Source organism: Alosa sapidissima, chromosome 3, assembly GCF_018492685.1.
Source record: "Alosa sapidissima isolate fAloSap1 chromosome 3, fAloSap1.pri, whole genome shotgun sequence".
In the NCBI taxonomy this organism is placed as follows: Eukaryota; Metazoa; Chordata; class Actinopteri; order Clupeiformes; family Clupeidae; genus Alosa; species Alosa sapidissima.
In genome coordinates, this window is record NC_055959.1 from 2,722,160 (window position 1) to 2,735,906 (window position 13,747).

Sequence of the window (13,747 nt, forward strand, 5' to 3'; positions counted from 1 at the left end):
CTCAGGGTTTAATCTAATAAAATCGTGACTCAGCAACAAGGCATTGCATCTGTGCCCCAAATGGGTGTGGCCACTATGCATGTGTGTGTGTGTGTGTGTGAGTGAGAGAGAGAAAGAGTGAGAAAGTGAAAGGGACAGAGAGGTGGAGAGTGTGAGTAAGCAAGTAAGAGAAGGAGGGAGAGAAATAGCGATAGCTCACACCCTGCTCTAAACTAACCCATACAGAGTCACCACTAAAACGTTGATTAGCAATCTCTATTTAATCATGAACAAAATGGCCAGATAAACAATGGCCTGTTTGTATTGTTTTTTTCCCCTCTCGAGCCCTCTCCGTGTCCTTTCATTGTCCTACGCCTGTGTTCAAAAAGCCGCACTCTAAAGAACAAAAAGTTACCCCATTTCATGTTTGCACAATGGCAGGAGGGGGGGCACATTTAATGTCATTAGAATGTGCTTCTAGCATGGTTCCGGAGTCATCTCTGCCATCAGGCCCTTCTAGAACAGTCAGCACTAATGGCCTCCAATTGCATTGGTCTCAATTCGAGGTCATTTCGTCATCAAGTGGTGTTCTGCGTGGTTTAGGGAAATAGAATTTAATGGTGTTTGATGGGGGTTTCTGAGTATGTGGTTGAGAGGCTAACCAAGGTGAGTTCACTGAAAGCAAATGGTAAACGTCCATCTAGACGAGCCTCATGGCTTCGTTTTGCATGGAGAATGAAATAGGTTCCTCCTATTAGGAGATTTACTATTTACTTTGAGTGAATTTACCAAAGTTAGCCACTCAACCACATACTCAGAAACCCTCTTTGCCTTCCAAGAAGACCTCCTCTCCTAACACTTCTAACAACTTAACAAACCTAACGTGGACTTACCATGCACTTCCCTCTCTTCCCTCCTCCTCTTCCTCCTTCTACCACCTTCTCCTCCTACCACTCTTTAACTAGCGCCACTGATAATGTCGGCATCTTATCCTCTAGTACTAGTATTGACTGATGCAGTAGTAATTCCTAGCTATGCTGTAGCTTGAATGCTATTCTCCTTCTGTAAGTCGCTTTGGATAAAAGCGTGTGCTAAATTAATAAATGTAAATAAGGAGTGGAGTAAGGAGTGAGACGCTGACTTAGCTAAGCTGTGTGACGGGGGCCTCACCACATCATCTGTAACCATCAGTGGTGGAGTTATCACTTCTTTATTTTGTTCTAGCTGTTGTTGCGGGCCTTGTTCTGCTTCCTCTATCTGCAGGCAACTTTTGAGGAACCTGCTGCCACCTCTTTTTGCACTGTATTCTTTTACGGGCAGGGGGAGAACTAGCATTTCATCTGTTGCATTGTGCCAACCATCAACCACCAAGCCACTAAACGTTTCAGCAGTCCCACATCAAAGCTGACTTGCTTTAACAAAGCCCCCACCACGTTCCCCTTTCATGTGGAGCGTAGAGATGAAAGGAGAACGGCAACATGGCAGACCGGTGTCAGAGATGCACTAACCAGAAGCACTTGATTCCCACCCTGTAATCAAAATGGAAACTATTGACCACTGTGAGATCAATTGAGGCTTTTCAATACCTGTGTGCGCGTGCGTGCGTGCGTGCGTCTGTGCGTGCGTCTGTGTGTGTGATTGTGTGTGTGTGTGTCCCAGACTGCTGGTCTTTTCCACTGCATAATACATGATCACACAATCTGCTCTGCCTCCTCCATCATTTACAAGACATTAATAATGGACATCGGCCCACCTGCCCCTTCCTCTCCGGGAAACTGTAAGACAATCTGTATGGTGAAGTCCTGTTCAATCTCACACTCTAGATATGCTCATTTCTCAGCATCCTCTATGGTCATATTGTTCAATCTCACACTCTAGATATGCTTATTTCTCAGCATCCTCTATGGTTATATTGTTTCACAGTGGTCTGCTTTATGAGGAGTGAGTAATTTCGGCTTTATCTGGCTGTTTACTGCCTACATGCACTCACTGTAATCTCCCGCCTGTGAACTAAGGGTTTAAGGTTTTGGATTAAGTATGAGAAGTACGATCATTGGTCTTTTGGGCACCTTGTGGGCACTCCACCCACCTCCGAGTGGTTTCATACATGCCACCGACACTTGTAGCCACATAGTAATGTAGTTTTTTGACATAATAAAGTAAAGTTTAATAAACTGCGGTTATTAAGCAGATGTGGTCAATACACAGTTTTGTTGTGTTTTCATTGGCATGAAACACTTTAGATGTATCTAATAGAATAGGAAATTACTGTAGTCATTGCTTGTGTCTATGACTTTTTTTTTACTGAACAAGTGCATCTCTGATTCTTTCTGATCTCACTCCAGAAAGCTAACAGGTTCATTTGATCCTGATGTCAGTGAGCTATTGGGAACTATTGAAGTGTTGGATGGGGAGGCTTCAGTGACTGTGGCATGGATGCTTTGCGGGAAGATTGAATCCCATTTCCATCATGCCTCAAAGCTTCCTCTGTCTCGGTGACCAGCTTTTGTCGTCAGCCTCCACCATTTAGCTTTGTCTAGCCTCCTTCCGCTTGAACCGTGGTGCTAGCAAAAAGCCAGTTTCTCATTGGCTGGTTTTGAGAAACAGCTATTGCACAAACATGAATAGTGTTGTTGGGCTACTGTTGTCATTATGTTGTCATGAAGTCATGGGCTGTTTACAGTTTCGGCAGTTGGTTCTTATTGTTATCAGTTCCGGGAAATGATGTCTACGTCATCTCCTCTGTGCTGTGCGTCCTTGGTGTCCTTTCCTCGGCCAGGCCCTCTGCCCCTTCACCTGCACCGCTTGGTCCACGCCTAGGCCAGCGTCCACTTGGCTACTCTCAGACTCTGCCCACAGGTTAATGTGTAACAAGTCAAACGCTGTTCATAGAGTCAGCTGAGTAATGGGCGCTTCTTTCTTTTGTTTGTTCTCTTGTTCTTTCCTCCCTTCCTTTCCACTGTTATTTATGAGTTCATATGCGCTTTGTGTATATATATGTGCTCCATAAAAGTGGCCCATAAAAATCTCTGAAGGCCATTATGGATTATCACATAACAACTCTCCCCAGCGGTTACTAAGAGACTTCCTATTTCCTCTCTGACGGACTCTGTCTGTTGAAGTCAAAAGATCTGAGGAGACACTACTGGTGTCAGGCTTTGTTTGCACTGCCTCTTGCGGCAGGCCTCAGCCTCCATCGCTGGGTCAGTGCATGTCCAGGTGTACCCCAGTAGCACCATCCCCTCTCCTCACCCTCTTCACCCTCCTGACAACCCCAGAACAGGCTGCTGTATGCGGGCCAGAGGAGCTCAGGCCAGTGGTGGTTCTGGTCTGATATGATCTGGGTCAAGCTTATGCCCTTCTGAATTGTGTCATTTTGTGCAAGCATCCATCCATCTCCTGTGTGTGCGCGTGCGTGTGTACAGAAAATGTCTGTGTGTGTGTATATACACAGGAAAGGCGTGTGTGTGCGTGTGTACGTGTGTACAGGAAAGGTTTATAGTGTGTGTGTGTGTGTACACATGTACATGACAAGTCTATCAGGGTGTTTGGATTGTGTGTGTGTGTGTGTGTGTGTGTGTGTGGGGGGGGGGGGGGGGGGGTGTAAGGAGAGCCTTTGATTGACATCAGATGTAGAGCGTACCCTAGTTTCGTGCCGTGAGGCTGTGTGATCCCTCTGGAGTCTGGCTAGGACCTGCCTGTCCTGTCCTGTCCTGTCCTGTGCAAGAGCAGGGTCTGCTCAGGGTAGACACTCTGACTCACTCCACTGGATGGGCGGCGTCTGGGCTTCTCATAGTTGTGGTCTACATGAGAACAAAGACCGATTAGTAGTGTTTGGGTAACGTTAGTTACTCACTCAAATGAGACGAGCGTTTTTTTGTAGTTTTGTACAGAAACACACCACAGCACCAGCTGTGGAAAGCATTCCTGCTCTTGGAATAGTCGCCTAATAAAAATGAGTTAAAAAAAAATCTGTGCTTGCTTTATTAGTGGTAAAATCAATCATCTGTGAATCAATATCAATGATGTGCGAGGCCTACTTATGTAATACACACACACTAATATATATATATATATATATATGTCCACATACACACACACACACACACACACACAGTTCTTCCTCTGTGAAATTCAGCTGGAAAATAGCTCTTCCGTATGTAGGTTAAGTGGTTGGGGAAAGTAACTCAGCAGTCAATGGGCCAGCAGGGAAGGCCAGACTATGAGTGGAGTGGACCCCCAGAGAATTATCCTTGCCTGACCCGTGACACATTTAGGGATGTAACGATTACCGGTATAATGGTAAACCGCGATAAAAATGTTGACTATAACAATTACCGTTTTCATTTCAAATATCATGATTATCACGGTTGATTACCGCGGTGTGGAAACCGTGTGTTTAATCTTCCCAGCTTCATCAGAGCCTGCTTTTGACATACAGTAGGCCTGGTACAATGGAACAAAACTGGTACCCTACTGATTCTGTTGTTTAATTGATGGTTTTAACTACGATTCGGATTAGGCTACACCTGATTTTAAAAGGCGGAACTTTTCCACCGCAAAATGTGTACTGTATCATGTAGCCACTCTGCGTCTTTTTATTTTCGCGTCCACATTAAATCCATTCCACTCACGTTATCAGGAGAATACAGTAGCCTAAAGTTTTATTTTGAACGCTCACTTTGGTTTCACTCATTGCATCCAAATAACAGAATTAGCAAACTTCAAGTTATGGTAGGATAAGTTAAGCTATAAGCACATAGCCAATTAAACATGAAGAAAAAAGTGTATGGGACACTTTTTGAAACTATTTCAGCTTGTGTAGGCCGTTACATCCCTAGACACATTTAAACAGATCCCAATGCACAGGCTAGTTTACAGGAAAATGTTCTCACCATGGGCACAGACACTGTGCATGCTCAACCTAGATATCGTCACTCATTTCTTTCTTTTTTTGCTCTCTCTCTTTTTAGGGACTTTCTTCCTCGTGGATCCGGCATCGTCACTCGCAGGCCCCTTGTTTTGCAGCTGGTCAACAATAAAGCAGGTGAGTGGAATCTGCCAGACCAGACTAGATTAATATGATCCACGATTGAATGAATCCCATCCATATACAGTACATTTTTTACCTGTTTGGCACAAACTGTCTAATCCTTATGTGTGTGACTGTCTACAGAGTATGCCGAGTTCTTGCACTGTAAGGGTAGAAAGTTTGTGGACTTTGAGGAGGTGCGGTCGGAGATTGAGGCGGAGACGGACCGCATCACAGGCTCCAACAAGGGCATCTCTCCCATCCCCATCAACCTCAAAGTCTTCTCTCCTAATGGTAAACTTAACGTGTTCGCACGCACACACACACATGCACGTATAGATACAGCGGGGAAAATAAGTATTGAACACGTCAACATTTTTTTTCAGTAAGTATACTTCCAGTGAGGCTATTTGCATGAAATTTTCACCAGACATTAGTATTAACTCAGATAATCCACCCATATAAAAAAATCCAAACATTAAAGTCCATAGGTCCAGTTATGTGCAATAAAGTGGAATGACACAGGAAAAAAGTATTGAACACGCCTGCTGAAATTTCTTAAATACTTTGTGGAAAAGCCTTTATTCGTAATGACCGCTTCAAGGCATTTCCTGTATGATGAAGATTTCAGGGGTCCCTCTTGTGAATCCTGATCTTTAGTTAACTTCCAAAACTGTTCAATTGAATTGAAGTCAGGGCCTTGCTTTCCTTTCTCTGAAACCAATTGAGAGTTTCCTTTGCTGAATGGTTTGGATCATTGTCCTGCTGGAAGGTCTAGCCATGTCTCATCCTCATCATCCTGGTGGATGTAAAGATTCTCCCAGAACAAAATGACTCCATTCATCATTCCTTCAACTGTATGAAGTCTGCTAGTACCATGAGATGAAAAACAGCCCACACCATGATGCCACCACCTCCAAACCTCACTGTTGGTAGGGTATTTTTAGGGTGATGCACAGTTCTCCTCCAAATATGGTGTGTAGTATGACATCCGAAAAGTTACATTTTTAACCAGAATACATTCTCTCAGTATTTCATAGGATTGTTCAAATGTTGTGTAGCAAACTTTCAACGAGCTTCGACATGTTTTTCTTCAGCAATAGAATCATGCTTGATGAGCGTGCATAGAGGCCATGGCGGTGGAATGCATTACCTATGATTTTCTCTGTAACAATTGTACCTGCTGCCTCCAAATCTTTCTGGAGCTTTCTCAGAGTGGTCCTTGGCTCTTGGGCTACTCTTCTGACTATCCTTCAGACTTCCTGGTCAGAAATCATGAAAGGAGATCCTGTGCATGGCCAGTTGATGATGTAGTGATGTTCCTTCCACTTGCAAATAATGGCTCCAATACTGCTTGCTGGATGATTCTGAAGTTTTGAAGTGCATCTGTAACCAGTTCCATTAATATGTTTGGCAACAATAAGGTTGCAAAGATCTTGGGAGAGCTCTTTGCTTTTACCCATCATGAAATGTTACTTGTGTGACACCTTGCTAACAAAAAACCTTTTTATAGCCCACCAGTATGTACTAACCCAGCTTATATCAATTTGCACAGATAGGAGGGATAATTTCTCGAACTATTTATAGATTCCAGTTTGTTCTTTGCCATTCCTTCCGTTTGTGTACTGCTTTTTCTTAGCGTGTCCAATACTTTTTCCCTGTGCCATTCCACTTTTTTACTCATAACACTACTTTTACATAATTTGACATAATTTCACTGCATTTCTTACTTCCAGTAACTATATGCATGTGACAATAAACTTCCTTGTATCCTTTTAGACATTAATGTTTGGATTTTTATATATGTGTGGATTACCTAAGTTAATACTAATGTCCGGTGAACATTTCATGCGAATAGCCTCACTGGAAGTATACTTACTGAAAAAAATGTTGACGTGTTCAATACTTATTTTCCCCGCTGTATACCCTGTACACACTCTCTCTATTTCTCTGTCTCACGCGCGGGTGCACACGTACATTTACAGGTATTCATCTGGCAGACGCGTTTATCCAAAGTGACTTACATCAAAAGAATAACATTTCAGCTACAGAGCTACAGCTACAGCAATAGAATTTAAGCTACAGTGCAGAGGAGACTGTATTTAAGCTACAGTGCAGAGGAGACTGTATTTAAGCTACAGTGCAGAGGAGACTGTATTTAAGCTACAGTGCAGAGGAGACTGTATTTAAGCTACAGTGCAGAGGAGACTATAGCTAGGAATTACACAAACATGCAGACAAGTACAACCTCCCACACTACCGACACTCTCACTCGCACACACACACTGTCCAAACAGCGCACCTGAGAGTGTTTCCCCAGGTGCCTTTGTCCTAGTGTAAACATAGACACCTGTGCTGAAGTGTGTGCGTGCGTGTGTGTGTGTGTGTGTGCTTGCGTGCTTGCTCTCTGTGTACACACACCAAAAATGTACACATGCACAGGCTTGAGTCTTACACAGAAACACAGAAATAAGCACTTAGTGATGGCCGCTTCATTAGAAATGTCTCATGCTTCTTTCTTTCTCTCTCTCTCTCTCTCTCTCTCTCTCTCTCTCTCTCTCTCTCTCTCTCTCTCTCTCTCTCTCAGTTTTGAATCTGACCCTAATTGACCTCCCGGGGATGACGAAGGTTGCAGTGGGAGACCAGCCTGTGGACATTGAATTCCAGATCAGGGAAATGCTGATGCAGTTCATCACCAAGGAGAGCTGCCTCATCCTGGCCGTCACGCCCGCCAACCAGGACCTGGCCAACTCGGACGCACTCAAGATAGCCAAGGAGGTGGACCCACAGGGTAGGACCCCGTAGGGAGAGGGACGAGGCTGCCGCCAGCCAGTCCCCACACGCCTGCCAATTAGTTAGATAGCTGTCATGAGTACATGTACAAAAGCACTCATTACGAAAGAAATGTCTTTACCCAAACTAAGATATCATGGAATCTGCTCTTGCATGTCTCGTGCGGAGCACATGGTGTTTGAAAGACGTTGGCAAAATTGCTGTAACTAACAATCATTTTCAGAGTTGATTAATCTGACGATTATCTTAATAGTAAGGTGCAATATCATCAGAGATATTTTAATATTATACCAAAGTGCAGTATTATCATACAGAAAGGATCAAGTTATTTTCTCTAACTTTTTCAGCAGTGTAATGCCAAATGATTTGCGAGCCCTGTTGGTTTGTAAGGACAGCACCCTATACATTCTGCCTGATGGCAGCACCTCATATGCCTGGAATGACACAAATCGATTATCGAAATAGTTAGCAATTAATTTAAAAGTCAACAACTAATCGATTAATCATTGTATTGTAGAGATAATACACATACTTACATTCACACATGTAAATAAATACATTACTAATACTATACCAGGTATATATTTTGTATGCTTAATGAGTGTGCACTCATTTCTACTAACACTCCTTATGTTGATCCTGTCTGCTGTGTATATTTTGAGCACTGGACAAAAGTCTTAATATACATTATGATTGCTACTGTATGTATATTCACACAGGCAAATGTTGTGCTTATGATAGTAAATGCATCTTGTATGTACTGGATGTGATGCAGATGACAATCCTAGCAAGTGCATAGTCATTTCCACCATAAGTGTGTCCAGTTGTGGGAGGGATGAGGAGTGAGAGCTGATTGTATTGACCTGTTCCCCAGGGCTGCGCACTATTGGCGTCATTACCAAACTGGATCTGATGGACGAAGGGACAGACGCCAGAGATATCCTGGAAAACAAACTGCTGCCTCTGCGCAGGGGTATGGACACTCCCTCACACGCTCACACACACACACACACACACACATGTTTATGCATACACACACACACACACACACACACACACACACACACACACACACACACCTATGTGCCCACACACCCAGAGACGGCATAGTTCTGCCCAAAACTCACCCTGTGTATGTTTGTGTGTGTGTGTCTCTGTGTGTGTGTGTGTGTGTGTGTGTTTGCATGCCACAGGCTACATTGGGGTGGTGAACCGCAGTCAGAAGGACATTGATGGTAGAAAGGACATCAAAGTTGCGCTGGCGGCTGAGAGGAAGTTCTTCCTGTCGCACCCGAGCTATAGACACATGGCTGAGCGCATGGGCACCCCACACCTGCAGAAGACCCTCAACCAGGTGTGCTGCCTCCTGCTGGATTCATACTCAGTCCACAGGAGGAGGAGGCTTTTTATAGTCTTTTGTCCACCAACACTAAAATATTAGCCATTTGGTTTTTTTAGCACAACGGATCAAAATTAGCATGCACAGCTAACTCTGGTTTATTTACAGCATTTTGCCTGTCAATCAATGAGCATTGTCCCTATCAAATAAACAAATTAAATAAATTAAGATAAAATGACTTGTCTCCACCAGCAATTGACCAACCACATCCGTGACACGCTGCCTGGCCTACGTAGCAAGCTGCAGTCTCAGCTCCTCTCCCTAGAGAAGGAGGTGGAGGAGTTCAAGAACTTCAGGCCGGACGACCCCACCCGCAAGACTAAGGCTCTCCTCCAGTGAGTAGACTACGCCCTGAAATGGACGCTGCCATTAATCTTATTGATCCAATCAATTTCAGTATTGACTTCCAATGATTATAAAAAACAACATAATCAAAATATAATGATCATTTTGCTGTATTCCATTTTGTAATAATGCTTTCATTTTGTCTTGAGTTACTGTATATCCAACGCACCCCTTGAGTTTACAGTGGTAACTGTTGTGTACGTGATCTTTTTTTGCCTTTAGTTTGTATTTGTTTTAAAGTTGAATTATATTTATTATATAGAATAATAGCATAATATACCTGTGATACCTATCTACTGTGATCTTTTTCAAGTTTAAAAAATGGATGAAATCATTAAATAGTGCTAAATAAGCGGGATCTCAATATGGAACAAAATAATCAGGCCTGATTTTCTCCATGATTGAACTAGTGTGACTGAGGGAGGGGAGCTACTTGTTCCTGAGGTTTTTTTTTCTCAGAAGTCACATGATGTAGTTCTGAGGAGGTCCTCGGACTGGGAGGTGTGTTTGGCGAGTAAGGGCATCTCGGGGGTTGAAGGCGTGCCATATATATCACAACATAGTTGAACATCACCTGGACTCTCATGGAGCGCCATTCGACCTTGCCGTTGCAGGATGGTGCAGCAGTTCGGAGTGGACTTTGAGAAGCGTATTGAGGGCTCCGGGGACCAGGTGGACACTAAGGAGCTATCGGGGGGAGCCAAGATCAACCGCATCTTTCACGAGCGCTTCCCCTTTGAGCTGGTCAAGGTAATGCGTCCATCTTACCCTCTGGATTGGTTAAGGACCAGATTGGCGTGCGTGTGCGTGTGTGTGTCAGGGAACGTTCTCATCAGGCTTGGAATTTCCCCATTCTGGGGGCAAGGCCACTTGGCCTTCAGTTGGGCATATTTGCTGGGGGGCACAAAGGCCACATGTCAGGGCACCAAGGCCAAAGTTAACTATACAGTAGTAGGCTATAAAAAAATTATCAAAGTTTTATTTAGCCTATTCACTGCAGTAGACCTGCATCATTGTATGAAACATTACAAAAACATGAAACATGACATATTACATATAACTGTAAATCATCTGATCATCTAATAAAAACAGATATCTAGGCTATATATAAAATGTATTTTATATTTGGCCTGCTATGAAATCATGTATTGAACAATTTAAATTTAAGCACAGCTCAGCTTTAAGAAACTCAAATAGCCTAGATGCATGCTTAGCATTTTGTGATCATTAAGGCTACTTTCACAAACTCTTAGTCAGTTGTCCTCTGATTTACCAATATCTAGGCGATATTTGTAACATTTATTTTGTATTTGGCCCGTTATGAAATCATGTGGAACAATTTAAACACATTGTAAAACTTAAAGCCCAAATTTGGAGACATCCATGCATGTCAAAATTTACTGCAAATTCAAAACTGGATTACTCTGGAATGTCTAACTGTACAGGGGACTGCTTTACACTTTTGTGTTCGGTAAGGTCTGCTGTTTATTCTGATATGTGGTTTGTCATGTGTTAAAAGAAGGGTTCGTGAAGTATTCTACCGAGATGAATGGGTAGGGAGATCATGGACGCAAAACCTTCAGTAGAATGTATTATTAAATTAAATTATATTATTTACTTTTCTCGCGAACCGTTCAACACAGCAATTATCGGCTAACATCGTTTAAAAGCTGAGAAAAAGCTCTTTCATGTGATACTTGTGATGTCTGTGTGATGAATAGGCTAGTTCACGAGTAGTTCAACTGAGAAGAATGGGTGAATTTGGACGCACTTTCTTGCGCTGTCACTTTCTCTACTGCGTAAAAGACTAAATTAATTTGCGCTGTGAATGCTAAGATTATTTTGACAGGCCACAGGCTAAATAAAAATCGCTATTAGTAGGACACAAAGCAGAATATTGAAAGAAGGGGGCACCAAGGCCACCGTGGCCTGTAAACCTATGATTTTCAAAGGGGCTTCACGGCCAACGCAAGGGGCTACGACGGCCATGGCCGTCGTGGCCGCCGTGAAATTCCTACCCTGGTTATCATGATTGGGGGCAAAGTCGTGGAATATCAAGGAATTTTGTTGTAGCAGTTTAAAAATTACTTGCCAAAATACATATATAAATAAACATGTATACCAATACAAATATTTCCACTCACAATTGGTGTATATCTGGTCATTAGCTTTACTGCTTGCTTGAGTTGTTGTGGTTAGCCCAACTTTGGTTATTCAATGCCCATGTATTTCTCTTCTGCTCTAAAAAAAAGTCCAAGATACTTGAGCACTAGTACGCGGCTGCTCTGAAATCTTTGGTCAGTATATTGTACCATTCATTATGAGTCATGGAAATTCAGTTTTTTTTGTTAGGGAAAAGTCATGGAATTTTACATTTGACTTAGAGTGGGAACCCTGTGTTTTCTGCGTGTGTGTGGTTTCTCTGAGACCATGACTCACGCCGTCTCCTTTCCGTTCCCCTTCTCAGATTGTGTTTGACGAGAAGGAACTGAGGAAGGAGATCAGCCACGCCATCAAGAACGTCCACGGCGTCAGGCAAGTCTGGCCAGAGCCCAGCTCCCCGTCTCCCCCTCTAACTTAACGCCCAGCGCAGCAAAGAGGAGGGACACCCGTAGAGAGGCACACTCATCCTTTCATCATGCCATCACTGCGCTCACCACCCCCCCCCCCCCCCCCTATTCCCTTTGCTCCCCCCCTATTCCCTTTGCCCCCCCCTGGACATGCTGGACATGCCATTGATATGTCTTAGAACCCTCTGTCCCCATCGTTCAGTCTCTGGATATGTTTAGAGTAGTGCTTTTATGTGGAGATCTTAACATGTGTATTCCCTTCTCCCCCATCACGCTCTCTCTCTCTCTCTCTCTCTCTCTCTCTCTCTCTCTCTCTCTCTCTCTCTCTCTCTCTCTCTCTCTCTCTCTCTCTCTCTCTCTCTCTTGCTCTCTCTTGCTCTCTATCTTGCTCATTTTGCCACCTGACTGTTTTTCTTACTTATTTCTGTCTCTCCCAACACACTCTTTCTTTCTTTCTCTCTCACTCTCTCTCTCCTCTCCCTCTCTCTCTCTCTCTCTCGCTCGTTTGCTGGTTTCCTTCTTACCTCTTCCTCTCTCTCCCAACACAACTGTGCAAACCTCTCCCCATGTGTACATGTGTTTGGAATGTGTCCTCATCTATTTTAACGAAATGCTATCAAATTGCTTGTCTCTCTTTCTCTCTTCGTCTCTGCTTTGTCTGTCTGTCTGTCTGTCTGTCTCACTGGGTCCTCATGTCTTCTGTCTGCCTGTCACTCTGCCTCTGTCTCCCTGTCTGGCTTGTCTGTCTGTCTGTCTTTCCGTCTGTCTGTCTGTCTCCTCTTGTGCGTTCTCAGAACGGGCCTGTTCACTCCAGACCTGGCGTTCGAAGCCATCGTGAAAAAGCAGATCGTTAAGGTGAAAGAGCCCTGTATCAAATGTATCGATCTGGTCATTCAGGAGCTCATCAACACAGTCAGGGATTGCACCGGCAAGGTACAGCAGGGGGCGGTGGTCTGCCAATCCACCCCCCCCCCCCCCCCCCCCCCCCACCCCTATGCCTGGCCACAGGGAGCCTCCAACCAGTCGGTGAGGGGTGATTCACACTGCCGTGTCCACCATAGTAGTGTTTAGTCTGGGAGAGAGTTAAGGGTAGATGATCTGGGATGGAGATGGTGTGTGTGGGGGGGGGGGGGGGGGGGTTATGGGTGTGTATGTGTGGTTGGGGTGTGGGGGGTGGGGGGGCGGGGCGATTAAGGGTGGGTAAGGTTGGCATGTGTGGGTGACTGGCAGTGTGATCCCCCTCTCCCAGGCTCTGCGGGCTCCTCTGCTTGTCGTGGTGTGTTTGGGGTGTTGTGGCCGTCTCGTGGATGTGCAGGGATGAGGCTCAGGGACGCACGTCTCCCAAAGCGTCTCAGCTGAACATCTCTGGGTGGCGGTTCAAGGGACAAGCTGCCGGAGAAACCTCACCACACATCTCTCCCTCACCACACATCTCTCCCTCACCACACATCTCTCCCTCACCACACATCTCTCCCTCTGCCTTGAAGCATACCTCTCGTCTTAGATTACTGGCAGCAGCCACTAGTGAGGTTTGTCGGATGTGTTTCCAGGGAAGTATTGTTTAGAGCGATATGGATGTGTGGTACCGGTGGTTTGTCCCACGTTTGAACCGCTTTTTCTATTTAGTCT

General features: G+C 44.4%; 1 protein-coding gene across 4 annotated transcripts in view; it reads left to right on the top strand.

The window, feature by feature from the left end:
- The window catches only part of dnm2a (dynamin 2a), a 35,199-nt gene that overhangs the window by 3,331 nt on the left and 18,121 nt on the right, over window positions 1-13,747 (top strand). For 3 of the 4 annotated variants that reach the window (XM_042087792.1, XM_042087794.1, XM_042087793.1), the window contains exons 2-10: window positions 4,953-5,026; window positions 5,156-5,305; window positions 7,599-7,802; window positions 8,679-8,777; window positions 8,998-9,158; window positions 9,396-9,538; window positions 10,163-10,298; window positions 12,016-12,083; window positions 12,913-13,051. In XM_042087792.1, coding sequence (XP_041943726.1) covers window positions 4,953-5,026; window positions 5,156-5,305; window positions 7,599-7,802; window positions 8,679-8,777; window positions 8,998-9,158; window positions 9,396-9,538; window positions 10,163-10,298; window positions 12,016-12,083; window positions 12,913-13,051 — 1,174 coding nt within the window. The remainder of the gene's footprint in view (window positions 1-4,952; window positions 5,027-5,155; window positions 5,306-7,598; window positions 7,803-8,678; window positions 8,778-8,997; window positions 9,159-9,395; window positions 9,539-10,162; window positions 10,299-12,015; window positions 12,084-12,912; window positions 13,052-13,747) is intronic. The other variant, XM_042087796.1, reaches the window with a different exon arrangement.